General features: G+C 45.3%; 1 protein-coding gene across 3 annotated transcripts in view; it reads right to left on the minus strand.

Annotated features, from left to right (window-relative positions):
• Nucleotides 1-18,574, minus strand: part of LOC142590624 (uncharacterized) — a 79,354-nt gene that overhangs the window by 28,433 nt on the left and 32,347 nt on the right. For all 3 annotated transcript variants that reach the window (XM_075702957.1, XM_075702956.1, XM_075702959.1), the window contains one exon: nt 1,437-1,555. In XM_075702957.1, the coding sequence (XP_075559072.1) occupies nt 1,437-1,555 (119 nt within the window). The remainder of the gene's footprint in view (nt 1-1,436; nt 1,556-18,574) is intronic.

Below are 18,574 nucleotides of genomic sequence, written 5' to 3' on the forward strand. Positions count from 1 at the left end.
TCGCGCCGTATCTTTGCAATCGTCAAGTTTAGCCTCAATGGACACAATCTTATCTGCGCTCTGCTCGGCGAGCATCCCGAGCTCGTCGATCTCATTATTTTACCTCGATAAGTTCTGAGCAGTCGTTCCTTATTTTAGTTAGTCGTCTTTTCTATGTCATCAAAAGATTTGTCGCTCTGAGATGTTTGCTTGATTGACTTCATGTCATTTAGTAATGATGCTTGGCCAGTATGGATTTCGTTAAGTGCTTCCATTATATCATATGGCGCCTCATTGCTGCGGGTGCTAGGGCCGGTGTTAACCTCGATGTCACCGGATAAAATTAGTATTTGCCGAAGAACACGAAAATAGTCGAAAAAAATTGCGTAACAACAGCTTAGGTTTGGCAGCACCAGTAATCTGGCGCTGCCAAGCATAGCGAGTACGTCGAGGGGTGAATAAGGAATAGTAGTAGCTTGCCTGCGTGACAAACAAGCGTAGTAGGTGAGAGCTTGTCACCACAGTTGTGGTGATGCTAAACCCATGAAAGGCCGCGCGGGATCGGATGGCTTTTTTAAAGAATTCATTCGTGAATCCTCTTGATGAAGCTTGCGCATGTGCAATGAGGAAAGTCGATAGTACTATGCAGCCATGGGGGGGCATGAAAAAATGGACTACGCCGAATCGGTTTACGAACTCTTATAATTGTTGATTTCTCCAAGCAAGAATGAAACAGGAACAAAACCGGAGCGAACTGAACCACAACCCGAACCAAACCGGTATTTGCTTCAGTTCGCCACTCTGCTTTGTTGCAGGCACTCGCTTTCAGAGGCTGTTGAATTTCTCTAACAATTTCTCTGCAGTGACTTCTCTGCCAACATTTTTTAGCAGCAAAAATAAAGGCGTAAATTTTGAGCGATTAAAATGCGTACTCGGAGTGCTTGGCTTCCGGTGCTTTTTGCGCCATTGTTGGAAGCTGGGGCACCGATTTGACGCGTTCTGGCACGTGATGAAAACTTGAAACTTTATGACGCATTGTGACGTCACGTGTCACCCACCCCCCTCCATCGATCAACCAGCGGTCGTCGGTGCTGCGAAATGTGACTGAAGCCATGCGCTCAGAGTATCGTGTTTCACTCGCTTAGCACTGTACCTTGTTGCAACAGGCTTACCCGTTTGCCATCTGTGCGATTCTTCAAGGAGCAGAAAGCATCAAACCCGCAGTTTTGCAATGTGGGGTAAGCTTTATCACGATATATTTTATTCTATTAGTTTAACTGAATGGATAACAATATATGCGACGTGAAAAATTAAGCTTTTTTTTATTATTTTTCAAACCTTAGAAAAATGCATTAGAAAGCGAATATGTGCAGTGCCAAATCAAGGGCCTAATATAGTATGTGTAGTTTCGCCGTTCTTTTGAGCAGTCAAAAAAGCCAGTTTCCACCATGTCTCACCTTGATAAGTGATGTGCAGAACTCAGCCGCGGACGCAGCGTTGTTGGAGTCTTTGGTGGCTCCATCGCAGATGCTGAACACCAGCCACTGCATTTGAAGAGCGTTCAGGCTGTCCGGGTCTACGGGAAAGGATACGTGCCCAAATTTTGCGTTCGCGCAAAAACTAAAGACTGCAGAAGCAAACACAGGATGCAATATTAAAAACTTTATGCATACGTTCCTGAACTGAAAACAAGGAGCCACCGACTACATCACCGGCAGTAACAGCATTCAGTTATGTTGTCGCCTCCGGTTCGTATCAAAGGGTACTTTTGACCCATTTGTCATTATACTGAAGCTGCCGATGAGTTGCGCCAAAGAACAATGTCTGTACTATAACACGGACCTTTAACAATACACCTGCATCTAACGTAGCACAACGAAGGGACATGCGGCGGCCACGTTCCTCGTGCACAATTTAGCTCCTTTGCCGAGCGCTACTTTCCAGAAATTGCATGTGTTTTCGCACTGGCACATCGCCTCTTTCTCCTTGTCGCTGTTTCGTTAGCTTGATACTCATTAACGTGTATTACGGCCCAGTGAACATTGTATTACCAGCAAAAACCACTGCGTCTAATGCTCGGATCACAGGCTACAATTTTATGATGCATTTTTGGCGCGGACATTATAACCCACAACTTCGCTGTGTTGGCCTTAAAAACAGTTTCGGCCAACGGGTTGCGCTCGCCGAGCGCCGAAGCCTGCCTGTGCCTGACGCCCGCGCCGACCCTGGCCGGGACTTGAGAAGCAAGGCAGACTCCGAGAAGGGGCGACGACCACGCGTCATCGAGGTGACCACAGACCAAATTCGCGAAAATAAATATAAGCTGTCCTTAAGAAGCTCTTATACATTTCGAAAGCCCGTTTTTGGCAAGCAAATTTTATGTGAAATCTACAGGCAACATTTGAAAAGCCAATGTCTGACCAGGTTGGTGGCGCGCCGTAACAGAGCCAATGTTGAGGTCGAAACGTCAATGAAATTCTTCCGGCGTGAACGCCGGGTGACGCGGATAGGTCCCCGCGCCAAAATTTTGTCTTTTTTTGCTTTCCGAACATCTGCGGTTAAGGGAGGAATGGTGGGATAATGTAGCACGTCGCTTTTAGCATTCTCCTGTAAAAATTGTTTCCCATCTTATCTCTAATTTACCGAGCTGAATGGGGATACGCTCTACTTTAACATTAAATGGCTTTTCCGACTCATAACCTCTAATATTTTCTGTAATTATCTATGAAGATAGAGATTTAGATCTAAATGTAATTATTGCCAGGATGACAATTTAAGTTGGCCAGCACTCCAATATAATACTGTGTTCGAACGGAACTTTAACAATTTTGGTTTTTACAGGCATCATTACGGGGAAATATTCTTTGCACTTACGGTTACTCATAAAAGAACTTCGAGTTTTCAATTGTTTTCTTTATATTACATTAAGGATGTCTTAATATCTTCAGTTCTGCTTGTTGGCAATGCGTTTAACGATGAGTTATAAATGACTGGCTATAATTTTCCAGAAACGACGCATAATATATTTTGAAAACCGAAAAGTGGTATTTTGAGAAAATATAAGGCTTAGTTTGCACGTTAACCACAAGAGTTAGAACGTTCCACCAGAATGAACACAGGTTATCGCTTTCTTTCGATCAACCCCCCGAGCCTTAGTGAACAGGATTACTTTTCTTCTGCGCCATTCATTGGCAAGCGTAGAGCTGCAGCCCTCTCCTTGCCAAGTTAGAGAGATATCGCAGAATACAGGTTGTGTGATGTCACGTGCACTCACTCCGAACTTTAGGCCGCATATTGATCACTGCCACTTGCACATGTGCTTTCGGCCCGTACAAAAAAATTATTGAGAAGGCATTGAATTATTATTGGTCAATGTTGAGCTTTTCATTGAGGAATTGTGGAAATTTTGTTGGAGAATTGTTGGGCTGATTGTTGAGTGGTCTTGAATATTGGCCACTGAAATTTAATTGGAACACAATTGGGTGCCTCAATGTTGAATAATTGTTAAATTACCATTGAAATTCCATTGCGCTTGGACAACTCGTTGTGTTCATTTTGTTGAATGGTTGTCGGGTTACCATTGATAATGCATTAAACTGACGTTGTGGTTGTTCTGTTGACCTATTGTTGAGTTATTGTTGTCACAGCACTGAAAAGTACGTTGTGACCCAGTTGAGATGGCATTGAGATTTCAGAAGTGGCCATTGAAGTATGTTTGACATTTCGTTGGGCTAGTGGATTTTTATTCATATATTGAAATTACTTTGCTATTCACACTTGCATGCCCCGGTGCCTTCTCATAACTTTCACAAACAAAAGCAAAGGAGAGACTGATCAATTTGAAGTACCTTTATTTACACTAAAGATGCGTGCCCATGAAACATTATTATAGTACATAAGGCATCACTACATCGAACCTGGAGACATAGGCTAGTACCTACAGCACTTTTAACAGTGTAAATACATCTGAAAAAACCTATACATATGAACTAAATCAAAAATTAAATCAAAGGTCTTGCCTTGCGACTTAAGTTGATGACTAGAAGGCAAAGCGACTCAAAGGGCAGGGCTTAAGCATATCCTTTTAACAACCAACTTTGAACACATTAACACTTGAAGCTCCTTGCGTGTGAACACACAAAATACATCTGAATACGTTACATTAAAATGTTTCGCACACTAACCCATCACAGGAACAGTTACGGCTGATTGTGAGAAGGCAAAATAACAGACTTGAAACAAATGACTTCACGTAAATATATACAAGCTTTAGCGCACGTCTTTCACCACGATTAAAATTTAACGAAGTACCAAAGTAGACTTGTCTGAACTTTTTGTCGTCGAGATGTATATATCTTCAGGTTTCCCAATTATTTTATAAAAATAACATCACTCAACTTAGCTATTCATTAATGAGACATCATTTAGAAAGTTGTCTGGCATGGTGAATACCTGAATCATGTTTCTGACGAGCCAGGTTTGCAAGAACAGTACACCATTTATATATTTTAAATTGAGGTACAGAAGAGTTTATTGGTGGTATTTCCTCAATTCAGTGAGCTCATTTTCAGTTAATTTTTCTGGACTTGCACAAAGCTAATTAGAGCATTTTTGGGGCCTTTTTTACTATACCAGCAACTAAGTGGTACCTCAGTCAATAAAGAGATAAGGCAAGGCTAATACCTTGAACGATAAAACATATTTAGCACAGAAAATTGGTAGTAAGGCACGGCTAACCCAATTCCAAAGAGCCAAATAGATGGTCACTTGCACTTGCAATATCAAGTACCCCAGAAATCGTCATAAAGTATGGGAAAAGGTTTCAATGACTGGACAGCCAGATTGGTGAGGCAGTGAAAAACGCAAATAAATGCGTATACGAAAAACCAATGACCTCAATTGCGCAAGTAAAATGTTATTAAAATGCAACCAGAATTTTATTGCATAAAATACATAAAAGTTGCAAAAAAATTGGGACAAAGCAGTAACAAAGACGGAGGGAGATACAGCACCCGTGTTGAAAAGAAATTTCAAGTGATACACATGCATATTTAAGCCCAAGACAATTTTTTCTCCAATATTTACAAAAAGAGCCCATGCACTGACGGCATAAAAGAAGGTGCCTGCGCCTGGAGAACGCAGCACAGTACAAAGCAGCGTCATGAGAACCGAAAACTAGAGCTCAGTACGTTTAAAACGTACGAATACTTGCATACCTACAGGCTTGTGACATGTCATGCCTTGAATGGATGAAATTCATAAATCTCACACAAATGAAGTTACCATCACTCTTACTGGCTTCCTCAGGGGACTCCTTGATGTTGAACTAGAAAAATGTACATCAATGTTAAAAACAGAGAAGACCCTATAGCGTTCTTCCTGAAATAAACAGCGCAGATATTTCATGTATCGATTCTATGGACACTTCGCCAATTCGGTGTATTTATATTTGACAACCACCCAAACAGACACGAGAAGGGTGAATTGAGGTAGGAACACACATGAACGCTGACTCAACTAGAAGTTTATTCGTGAAGACAAAGATTTCAAACACATTGGCCAACTTCACAAAGAAAAAGCCATGGATGCGCAGCAGAAAGATCCCGGCAGAACAAAAAAGGACCGAGAGACTTGTCCTGTAGAAGACATGTGCGTCAAAAACAAAAACACATGAAAACTGAAAGGTTTGTCCTGTAAGTGATATTAACGTGAAATACTGCAGCAACTCTTTCCCACTAAGGGCCAGAAAAATATTATGAATTTTTCTTTGTGATCAATAAATAATTCTTCCATAAGTGCTCTTGTGTTCTGGTCTTTGTGATGAAACAACCGTTCTTTCTGCTTATACCTCAACACCAGAGGAGTTCCAGAAGCAATATTTATTGATCACAAACGAAACAAATGCATAACTAAGTTATCTGTTGCCCTTAGTGGGAAAGACTTGCAGTCCTCAAGAGTATTTCTCGTTGGGTAGTATCACTCATCGGACAAATATTTCGCTTTTTCGAAAGATTTGTCCGATAGTTCTCGTTTTTCACGCACGTTTATTCTACATCACATGGCTTTTTCATATATTTTTTCTTGTCGTTCGTGGCTGTTTCTGCCACGCATGCACGGCTCTTTACCTTTGTCAAGTTGACCAGCGTCTTTAATACCCCTGTCTTCAAAAATAGACTTAACTGAACTTGCGCTCGTGTGTGCTCCTACCTATTCCGTCGTCCGCCTCTGTTCGCGTTGCTGTTTCCAGTACGCACGTGTCACTTGGTAAACATGGCAAGCATTCTCGCAAGCAAAAGGAAATACCTCCCTCAAACGTTCGCCCGTCCTTCACTACTAAAAGCCAGAGCAAATCGAATGTAAGCCGTCCATGCGGCAGCTAGTACACCACAGAGCAGCACAGAAAATAGTTAAATATCCCACTTGACGGAGAGTGGCAACAGAGATGCGAGTTTTCTAGTGAATCAGCCACATATCAACGGGTGTCTCTTGCACGACGCCAAGCTGCTCATGACGTAGAACACTTCAGCATCTGGGCGTTTGCTGCATGTGTAACCTGTGAGAAGGGAATGCGGACAGAAAATGAGATTGCGCGGATTCAAAATCTGCCACACACTGCATATACCTACGCACAAAATAGAAGTACACACTATACTGGCAAGTAAAAATTTGCGACTCTTTACGGGTGCTGTCTAGAAAAGGAAGAAATGGCTCACTACGCTAAATGTTAGCTAAGACACGCACAGCGATGTTTCACAGCGGGGAGAAATATTCCCGGCTCTCTCGCAGAACCAAAGACCACGCGACAGTGCATAGCCAACACCAAGCAGATATCGAATCTTTGGGTAGAAGTCCAGCAGCAGGAATTACCTAAATATACGCCGAGAGCGATGCGAGCGTGAGCGTGCCTGTACGAGTGAGAACATGCACTGCTTCTTTGAAGCTAGCCGCTCCGGCGTGTCTCCGATCATCCCACGCGATTTGCGTGCAGAACGTCGCGTACACGCCCTTGCGCGTTTTGCGCGGTAGCGTCTGCGCAGTGAGCTAGCTTCATGCACGCGTCATTCTTCACCGCGCAAACGGTGCTCGAGGCGACAACGCGCCGAGTGGCGCTCCTTTCGCTTCTGCAAGCAACGCACATTCGGATCGGCCCAGCTCAAAGAGGCAGCAGAGGACGGTGACATGTTTCGGTTATCGCCAATTAAAATTGTACAGTACGCCTTCAACAGAAATGCACCGCGCTAGATAAAGATGCTTACTGCGGTAGTTTTGGCAGTAATAGTCGATAAGGCGAGCCCGTCCACGGCTGTGTTCCTTGCCGACGTCGTCACCACACCTCTGTTCATTTGCGCTGTGTATCCGTGTGCAGTCACCGCGCGGAAGCTGCGACTTATCGGTTGGCCGTTCTCCGCAAATCCCAAAGAGGCGAAATATATTTTGCGGTCCGCCGCACCATTAGGCGCAACCCAAATCGAGGCACGCTTAACCGCTACGGCACAAAAGGTGATCACACTAACCGTATGGTATACGATGAGCCACTACGGATTAAAAAAAAATAATTATGATGTCTTACGTGCGAAACCAACGCTCTGATTATGAGGCAGGTCGTAGTTGGGGACTCCGTATTATTTTGACTTCCTGGAAATTTTTACGTGCGTACAATGCACAATGCACGAGCGTTTTTGCATTCCGCTCCTTTGGAATGCGGCCGCTGCAGGGGTCGTATCCACGACCTCGAGCCCCAAATTGCCACGGCAGCCGCCATAGTTACGAAATGCGTAAGCGTGAAGTGCAACACCGCCTTCCGGTACGAGTGTGGTACAAAAGTAGCACAGCTGCACACCTGCTGCACAATTATTCATCGCGGTTCTCCTAAGCTCGTAGTGTCTGCCTAAATACCTTTAAAGGCAGCGCGCCTCTCACGTATCGGAACGCGATAACAAGCGCTTAGACGGCCCACGTGAGCCCCTATGAAAGATGGCGTGGCTACTCTACAAAATTATCATTCCTCATAGAAGCTGATCCTTATGTTCCAATTGTGTTCTCTCAAACAAATTATGGAAAGGTCATTAGGCAGGAACAAATGAAGCAGTGCAATTTTACGCACGTGGGGCGCCGATGCCTCTTCGCCTACTAATGTTTCAAACGAAGTGACGGCGGCTGCGAGCGTTAGTATCGCGAGCTTTCGCTCCGGGGCATATGGTTTGCTTGAAGAAAGTGAGCGGTGTGCTTAACATCTCACGCCTGTCAAAATAGAAGAAAGGCTACGTGCCCAAGAAAACGAGATTACTTACCTATCTGCAGAAGCTCGGCTGCGACTCTCGGGGTGCCTTCTCTCCAACAGGCATCATGACCTCTGCCGCGCAGCTCATCAAAACAGCCAGGCTCGCACATCAGTCGAAGACGAGTAGCTGAGTCAGCCAACGACTTCAGCGCATAAACGTTCCACTTATCGTCGTTAAAGCATTTCACTAAAATGTGCGTCATGATGTCCGAAAAGAAAAAATACTTTCATCCAACAGCACGAATCATGAACCACCACACAAGGCCACCAACTAACTGAGTCCGAAAGCCGTTCACAGCTTCACTATCGTATGGAGTTATAAAAACATTTCAAACACAAAATAACCGCACGGAAAAACAATTAATTATTTGTAGTAATTTTTAATCCACTAACCTTCATAAAGTTTTAAGAACAACATAATTTGTAGCGTAAACAACAAATACTACGACCAAAATATGTGCCTACGAAACTAGTGGTAACGATGTGTACTGTCGCAAAAGTGTGCTCAAAACGAAGCTACAACGGTTGCAACCGCGTGCGCACACGCACACATCCGAACGCTGCCTTGACGTTGGTAGCGCCACCTAGAAATAAAAATTACTACTAATTTTATTACTTTTACAAAAGTAACGCGACTGGAATAGTTTATAGCACCTTTGCAGATGACGAGGTGACAAGTAAGGTGTGATAAGAGTCCGTTACCTGTATTTCTTTCATTTCGCTTTGGTGTTCTTCTATTTAACTGAACATACAAGGAACATACGGCACCTGTCCTGCAGGCTTGGGAGAGGACGACAGTTCGGCGAGGCTCAAATTGATCGCATGCTTCTTGCAAGGCGAGAGTCGGGAGCAGCCGCAGATACAGCGATTAGCTGCGATACTGTTGCGGCTGTTTCTGAATCAGAAGCTCTTTGAAGTCAATTGTTATAGCGGCTGCGCGCTGCGATCTCAAAGCGTGTTCGTTGTTTGATCTCTAGTACCACGGCCGTTCATATAGGAGGTTTATATATTGGAGAGTTACTGACCACCCTGTATACGCAATGCCTCATGACCTCGAGCGTACCGGAATCTTGGGAGAACGCTAACATAATCCTAATCCATAAGAAAGGGGACGCCAAAGACTTGAAAAATTATAGACCGATCAGCTTACTGTCCGTTGCCTACAAACTATTTACTAAGGTAATCGCAAATAGAATCAGGAACACCTTAGACTTCTGTCAAGCAAAGGACCAGGCAGGATTCCGTAAAGGCTACTCAACAATAGATCATATTCACACTATCAATCAGGTGATAGAGAAATGTGCGGAATATAACCAACCCTTATATATAGCTTTCATTGATTGCGAGAAAGCGTTTGATTCTGTCAAAACCTCAGCAGTCATGGAGGCATTACGGAATCAGGGTGTAGACGAGCCGTATGTAAAAATACTGAAAGATATCTATAGCGGCTCCACAGCCACCGTAGTCCTCCATAGAGCAAGCAACAAAATCCCAATAAAGAAAGGCGTCAGGCAGGGAGATACGATCTCTCCAATGCTATTCACAGCGTGTTTACAGGAGGTATTCAGAGACCTGGATTGGGAAGAATCGGGGATAAAAGTTAATGGAGAATACCGTAGTAACTTGCGATTCACTGATGATATTGCCTTGCTTAGTAACTCAGGGGACCAATTGCAATGCATGCTCACTGACCTGGAGAGGCAAAGCAGAAGAGTGGGTCTAAAAATTAATCTGCAGAAAACTAAAGTAATGTTTAACAGTCTCGGAAGAGAGCAGCAATTTACAATAGGCAGCGAGGTACTGGAAGTCGTAAGGGAATACATCTACTTAGGGCAGGTAGTGACGGCGGATCCGGATCATGAGACGGAAATAATCAGAAGAATAAGAATGCGCTGGGGTGCGTTTGGCAGGCATTCTCAGATCATGAACAGCAGGTTGCCATTATCCCTCAAGAGAAAAGTATATAATAGCTGTGTCTTACCAGTACTGACCTACGGGGCAGAAACCTGGAGGCTTACGAAAAGGGTTCTACTCAAATTGAGGACGACGCAACGAGCTATGGAAAGAATAATGATAGGTGTAACGTTAAGGGATAAGAAAAGAGCAGATTGGGTGAGGGAACAAACGCGAGTTAATCACATCTTAGTTGAAATCAAGAAAAAGAAATGGGCATGGGCAGGACCTATAATGAGGAGGGAAGATAACCGATGGTCATTAAGGGTTACGGACTGGATCCCAAGGGAAGGGAAGCGTAGCAGGGGGTGGCAGAAAGTTAGGAGGGCGGATGAGATAAAGAAGTTTGCAGGGACGGCACGGCCACAATTAGTACATGACCGGGGTTGTTGGAGAAGTATGGGAGAGGCCTTTGCCCTGCAGTGGGAGTAACCAGGCTGATGATGATGATGATGATGACCGCGGCCGTTGGATAAAAAAAGCTATATTTACTTTCCGGACAGAGGGTGCGTCGCAGGAAATTCGAAGATCTCTCACGTGTATGTTCGCAGCGTGTGCGCCGCTTGCATCCTACGGTTCGCACAGCGCGTCGGATGCTCGAAGTAGCGTCGTCGCGTGTCGGCGCCTGTCTTATCGCCGGCCGCGCTGCCGCCGTGTCTACTTTTGGTGAACTCCACATGCGCGTAGTCACCGTGTTTGCGAGTGAACTTCGCATTCTTCTGCTCCCCGAAACGTGCTCATTTTGTATCGTACCAATGGTTATGTCATCTAGTGTATGTTAAAACGACGATGGCATTTGTACACCGGCGAAGAAATAAATCGTTATGAATTTGGGCGGTCATGAAGCTAGTCTAACGCTGCAGTTTTTAGAGAGAGAAAACGGCTACGAAAGTGGGGCGGTCCCAGAGATAGGCGCTTGAAAGCGCCCGCTTTAGCGACAGCACGAGGAAGTGGCACGCTGCGCACGCGCCAAGCATTTCGGAACTTACTGGCTGTCGAACGAGAGGAGCATGCGCGCGTTCGTGGCGTAATGGTTAGAGCACCGGGCACAACGGCCGACGTTCAATGCCACCCCATCGGTCACACATTATTTTCTTTTTATGAAAACGAGGTGAAAGAAGAACCTACCTGCTGCAAAGCGACAGCAATGAGGTTGGAACGCTTCGCATTAAATTTTTGGAATGTCTTCATATGCGAGTCCTAATTATTGATACTGCACTCAACTGCTACACAACAAAAAAACAACTACAAAAATCAACACAAATCACCCAATAAATTGTTTATTGAGAACACTCAACGGTAATATTGTTGTGCAAGTGTTGAGCGAACTCTATTGCTTTTGAAAATTTGTTGAAGTCCGTTGTTTCAACAATTCCCCAACAATATATCAATGGTTAATCAACAGTCATTTTTGTACGGGGGCGTTGTTGGGACACAACGTAGAGAATTGCGCGCGGGTGAAATGCGACAAAGATGAGCAAAGCAGTCCGTGACGGTGACGCAATACACTACAGCAGCCCATTCACTGTGAACATTTGCAGCGCCAGGTAACAAACGCGCCGTTAACGGAATGTATTTCTCATATGAAGTCGCAATAAATTAAGCTTCAAAAGAAGCTGTTGAACATGGCTAAGACGACATGAACACAGAAGCAGCGTGTTTTCGAATACATTAATCTGCGGATTTGGCATCATTTTTAGGCGGCTTGGATTGGTCGTCCACGCTCGCCGTTATACTGCAATGTTCCTCAGGATTCGCATGCTTTTCTGACACTGAAACGTAAAATTCAACTTTTTTGCTCTGTCTATCCTGCCATCCCCTATTGACAACCAGTTTGCTCTTGCTTCTAACATGCTGGCACTAGCGCTGTGACACATTTTTTTGTGTTTTTAGTGTTTCCACGGGCTCCTTCACTACTCTTCCCGGTAGAATTATGCTAAGCATCATGGGCTGGATTTCATGCAATGAGATTTTATGTCTGCACCGCTTTTTATGCAGTTACATCGTGTGAAAGGGGCACGTAATCGTTCAGACGGCGCGTCGGAAAGACGGCTGCATATGCAGTTGCAGCCTGTCAGGAACCTGCAGGAAACTTGTTGGAGGAGGCATCTCGTCGGAATGACCAGGAGAGTGAATGGTCAGGGGCCCACATCCCAAAGCTGTTCGTTCATAAGTGCTCTTTGCCACTACCTGACGGCCTTCGCTAACAACTTGGCAAGCATCAGAATTGGCAGGTATGTATGTACACGTAAGCTTTGCGCTCCAACCTAATCAGCTCAACCTTGGCATCATAGCGTACAGTGCATAACTTTGGCCTGTTTCAACTTTTGGATCTTTAACTCCCTTGCTTTTCAATAACGTTCGAGCCTGTCCCTTCCTGGTCGAGTGCGTTCAGGGTAAGTGTGTTCCCCTTGTGCACCCATGCGTGCGATCATGCCACGTAGTGCCGGGTCACGTGATAGGCGCAGTTAGCAGTACTACGTGTCGAGCGTTGAGTGTGCGCCACTTCTCGGAGGCATATTTGCGCGAGCGACCAGATGCTCCGCTTCAACGACTTGCTGTGGAGTCGAAGCTACGGTTGGCGCAGTGGCAAGCGGAGTCGCCCATTTATATAGTTTAGTTATTCGACCCCGCCTACGCTGCATGCTTCTTGTGGCGTAAGTAAGCTGCGTAAAGATGTTCCAAAGCTTTGTCACGCTCTAAATATCAATGCAAAAAAAAATACTTTAGTGGAAAAACTACTGCCGCGTTTCCTCCAAGGAGTGTCATCATCACGGACATTGCAAAATATCAAAATCGGCCGAGAATGGCTTCTCTAAAAAGGCAATCGTGACTGGCTCGCCTACTAACAGTAGAGGTTCCAGCGGGCGTCGAAAGTCTCGTCGTCTGCTACCGCCAGCAGACAGCGCGGCCTCAGGTTTCGCTACAGATGCTTGTAGTGCACGTCAATGGGTGGCGCTGAAAAACAGCGTGCGTCTGTTGCTGCACGTAAGCCCCACCTTTCTAAAATGCACAAACAGTGTTGTTAGCGCTGATTCACTATCATGTCTGTCACAGTGAATGAGAGGGTGGGAAGTGTAGGGGGTTGGGTAACGGCTAGGTCTCACCTCCCCTTCTTCGATAGATTCGCCCAGCACAGCTTTGCACGAAGACAACAGATAAAGAAGCGAGAAAAGCCCTTTCCTCTCCTGGATTTACCCGTGCTTAGGAAGGCAGTGAACGCCACCAAATAGAGAACCTTCTCATCAGGATGAACGGTTTCCCATAAATCGTGGCCCGCGACTCCCGGTGAAGTTGATCTGCAGCGTTACTGATATTGAGCTGTGCAGCCCTTATTTATTTATTTATTTACTTATTTATTTATTTATTTATTTATTTATTTATTTATTTATTTATTTATTTATTTATTTATTTATTTATACATACTGCAGCCTCAATGAGGCTATTGCAGGAGTGGGATGAACATACATACATATATAAACAAGCTTGCGTGAATTGTTTCAGTGGTAGTGAACGGATGTTGCTCGGTAAAGTATTCCAGACTTCAATTGTTGATGTACAACAGCTGTATTTAAAGAAATCAATTGTTGATGGAAAACAGCTGTGTTTAAAGAAATCAGTACGGGCAGAAAAGGTTCAGATATTTAGAGAATGGTGACCCCTCGTACATTATTGTTTCGAAAAAGTGAAATAGATATCTAGAGAGGCGAGGCGAGGAGAATTGATTAACATGTGAAGGAATTTTAGGCATTCAAGTCTGTGACGCTCCTCAAGAGCAGTGAGACCAAGTACGGGAAGAGAGTTAGAAGGCGAAAATTCCTTGTCATATCTCCTACAAACAAAACGCAACGCCTTTTTTTGCACTGGTTCTAGTTTTTTGACGTCACAGTGTTTGTATGGATTCCATACAATGCAGCCATATTCCAGGATGGTGCGAATGAGGGTTTTATAAGTAAGAAGTTTAGTTTCTTGAGGAGTGAGACGCAGCGTACTGTGTAAGTAACCTGTGTTACCGGTTATATCAATGTGTTTCCATCATCACAAATCGTGTGTTAGTAGGATACCTAAATATTTGAATTCGAAGACCCTAGTTAAAGTAATATTGTTAAAGGCATAGCCAAAGAAGGAAGGGGATGAGCGTCACGTGAAGGACATGGAGACAGTTTTGGAAAAGTTGATATTCATTCGCCATGCTTTGTACCAGTTACAGAAGTCGGCCAAATAATTGCTAAAGACAATGTGACCAGTAGGAAATTTAATGGTATGATATAAAACGCAATCATCTCCAAAAAGGCGTATTTTAACTGAGGTGTGTAAGGGGAGATCATTAATACAAAGCAGGAGTGAAAGAGGTCCCAGTACTGACCCTTGGGGAACCCCCTGATGAAACAGGCATCAAGGGTGAGTTAGTAAAGTTGAAACATACGTATTGCGAACGCTGGGAAAGAAAGTCAGATATCCAGCCCACCAAAGATGCATATTTTTTAAGTATAGCGAACAGCTTGTGCATAAGTTTAGGGTGTGACACATTGTCGAAGGCCTTTGAAAAGTCTATAAAATAGTATCAATCTGGTCACCTATGTCTAACGAGCAGCTTATGTCACGAACAAATTCTGTCAGTTGAGTTATAGTGCTAAGGCCGCGTCTAAAACCATGCTGGAAAGTGCATAAAATTTTGTTAGTTTCAAGACATTCCAGAATATATTTAATGATAATGTGTTCGAGTAATTTACATGAGTGTGCTGTTAGGGAGAGTGGCCTATCGTTAGATAACGGAACGTTACCCTCTTCAATAAGCGCAGAATTGAAGCAAGTTTCCATGAGGGAGGAAGGGTGGCGGTTGAGAGAGATTTTTTAAAGATAATTGTTAGATATCTGCTGCACCAAAGAGAGTATCGAACGGGAAAAACAATCCGGGTACCGACCGGACCACACAACTTCTTGGTGTTTAAGTTTAGGATTAAGTTAAGCACACCCTCAGGAGACAGTGATATATCTTAGATTGGAGGGTATGGTTCGGTATCAAAAACAGGCGTTAAAGAGTTACCAGTCGTAAAGACAGAGCGGAAGAAGGTGTTAAAAGAAGAAGCTATTGTCTGCGAATCAGAAACTGCAACATCGTTAATTTTTAACGTGTCCGAGGAAGACCCAGGTGGTAGGATAGCTTTCCAATATTTTCGGGGATTAGCCGTCATTAATTTAGGCAAGGTTACCTTGTAAGAAAATTCTTTTGCAGCAACCATTTTAGAACAGAGTTCCTTTACGCGCTATGGAATTGCATGTGTTTTGTTGAGTCACCAGAGCTTTTCGATCGACGTAATCTGGCCACACGACGTGATAAATGCAAAAGGTCCCTAGTCATCCAAGGAATTTCAGTGTTTGTTTTCTTTCTTTTCAAAGGTATAAAAAGGTTGATACACTTAATGACAAAATTTTCGAAGAAACCTGTCGAGGTATTAGTATCGCTAGGGATTACTTAGTTCAAACTCATGAAAAGAATCACATGGGGCATCTGTTATTGCCAAATTATCGGCGTGGTTAAAGTCAGGAAATGTGCCGTAGATATAGCGGGATTTAGGTACGATGCCTCGAACTGAAATTAACACAGCATTATGGTCAGATATTCCATCAATAACATCGCATTCGTAACGGGCCTTAAAAACAGATGTAGTAACAAAGACGAGATCAAGGACTGAAGTTTGCTGAGTGAAATCCTGAAAGATCTGGTGCAGGCCACAAGACAATGAAATGTGTACCAAGTCCCGCCCGATAGCTACTTCGTGTCCGCTTGCTTTCATGGAATACCAATGAACACCGGCACCATTAAAATCGCCCATGCAGATAACGTTGTTATGAATAATTATGACTATCCAAAAATTCACATTGTGTAAATGCTCAATATTAGAACCAGGTGGATGGTAAGCGACACCTGAATTTAAAGACATATGTTCAAGTTGAGCTTTACACCACAAAGACTCAGTATCAGGTGTGGCGAGTACAGAAAAGTGAAGGTCAGATTGAAGAAATAGAGCAAATCCGCCTCCGCTCCCGAATTTTCTGTCACGCCGAACCATTTAGAGTTTGAAAAAGTTACTGATGCCTGGAGGATTTTTCGTTTTTTTTTCAAATGTGGTTCCTCTATCTCACCGCAAAATAAAAGTTATGTTGCTAAACTAGTTGTTAAACTAGTATTTAATTTGAAGCTCATTTGACCACTGAGTTCATTGGGAGGGCAAAAAACAAAAAGCTGCTGTGCTAGCTGCTTTGACGCAGGCAGTTATCACCAAGAAGATTTGCACAAAGAATATAAAAACATGAAGATCAATAGTGTATTCGAGTACCATCAATAACGTCATAATATTGCTACGGCACAGTATGTGCGATCACGAAAGGCGAGCAGTGTGAAGACGACGACGACGATTAGAAGCTAGCGCGGGCTGTTGCCTCTTGGCCAAGCGCAGCGTATTGCCTTGTAGCCTTGTAGATATACTTGTAAATAGCTTTTCGTCGGTGTCTTCCTAGATAACATATCTGGTGGAGGTGGACGTTCCCTGTACCTCGTCACGGAGCTTCGCAGTGGACGGTACGTCGTGCCTTCCTTCATGGCTCCCGGCGACGACAACCCGACTCCGCCGGCTCCGACACCTGCTGCCACTTCGACGACCTACATCACTCTCCCCGCTCCCCGTGATCCTGGCGTATTCTCAGGCACAGATGGGGAAGACGTCGATGACTGGATCAGCCTGTATGAACACGTCAGCCGCAATAACCGGTGGGACCCTACTATTATGCTCGCCAACGTAGTCTTTTACCTCGGTGGCACACCTCGAGTTTGGTATCGCACGCACGAAGATGAGCTCACCAGTTGGGATTCACTTAAGACACAGCTTCGAGACTTGTTCGGCAACCCCTACGGTCACCAACTTGCCGCGCAGAAGGCGCTTTCCGGCCGTGTGAAGACGTCAACAGAGCCCTATGTCACGTACATTCAGGACGTCTTGGCTCTGTGCCGCAAAGTTGACACCCACATGACTGAGTCAAACAAGGTTTCCCACATCCTCAAAGGCATTGCCGATGACGCCTTCAACTTGCTCGTGTGCAACAACGTAGCGACGGTGGATGCTGTTATAAAAGAGTGCTGCCGCCTGGAACTCGCCAAAAGCCGACGTATTCACCCGAAGTTTGCCCGTCTGCCCAACACCCCAGCGACATCTTCCTGTGCCGACGCTCCTCGTCCCAACAACACTGCTGATGTTACCAGGATCGTCCGGCGTGAGATCGAGGCCGCCTATCCGGCTGCCTTCGACTCCAGTCCCACCAACACATCTGCAGTCACGGTCTCACTGATCCAGGCAGTTGTCCGCCAGGAGTTCGAAAACATGGGTCTTCACACCATCTGCTCGGCCCATCGCCCTGATACCCGCCCGGCTTCTTCCATTCCGCCCCGTCCCGCATCTTCTTACCCACCACGTTTCCGCAACCCATCTGAATGGCGCACTGCTGACGACAAGCCCATTTGTTTCTACTGCCATCGAATCGGGCACATTTCTCGGCACTGTCGCAGTCGCTGGAGTTCCCCGATCCGATCTACTTACACTGCCTACTCTCGCTCCTCAGGTGGCCCTTCTCGTCCCTATGCCGCACCTTCCGATAATGCCGCCACTGATTCTCCTGCAACGAACCGCCCCTATTCTCGTTCGCCTTCGCCCCAACGACGACAATCTCGCTCTCCCCAGCCCCGTCGCTCCTATTCGCCAACTCCCTTCGGACGCCGCTCCCAGCCGGAAAACTAGACGATGCAGCGCCTCGAGGTGACGCTGCATTGCTCCCTACGCCGCCAAATCCTCTACTGACCTTGCCCACTCATCTGAACCTTCTTGACGTGCAAGTCGACGGTGTTTCTGTGTCTGCACTCATAGACACTGGGGCGCATTTGTCCGTAATGAGCGCTGACCTTCGTAACCGGCTCAAGAAAATTATCACGCCCGCCACGACGCCTGTTGTCCGTGTCGCCGATGGCGGAACAGCCCCCGTTATTGGTATGTGTACCGCCCGCGTCTCCTTCGCCGATCGCTCAACAATCGTGCTATTCACAGTCATCGCCCACTGTCCCCACGACATCATCCTCGGCTTAGACTTCCTCTCCGCACATTCTGCTCTCATCGATTGTTCCGCCAGTACTCTCCGCCTTGACCTGCCTGTTCTCGATCCTGCTGAACCACACCCCAGTCGCCTCAGTTCCGCCGACTTCGTTCGCTTGCCACCTTCGGCACTGACCTACGTTGACCTAGTGTCATCCCCACCAGTCCCCGACGGTCACTACATCGCGGCTCCTCTGCAATACGTCCTCCTTACACACGG

This window comes from Dermacentor variabilis, chromosome 8, assembly GCF_050947875.1.
Source record: "Dermacentor variabilis isolate Ectoservices chromosome 8, ASM5094787v1, whole genome shotgun sequence".
Classification (NCBI taxonomy): domain Eukaryota; kingdom Metazoa; phylum Arthropoda; class Arachnida; order Ixodida; family Ixodidae; genus Dermacentor; species Dermacentor variabilis.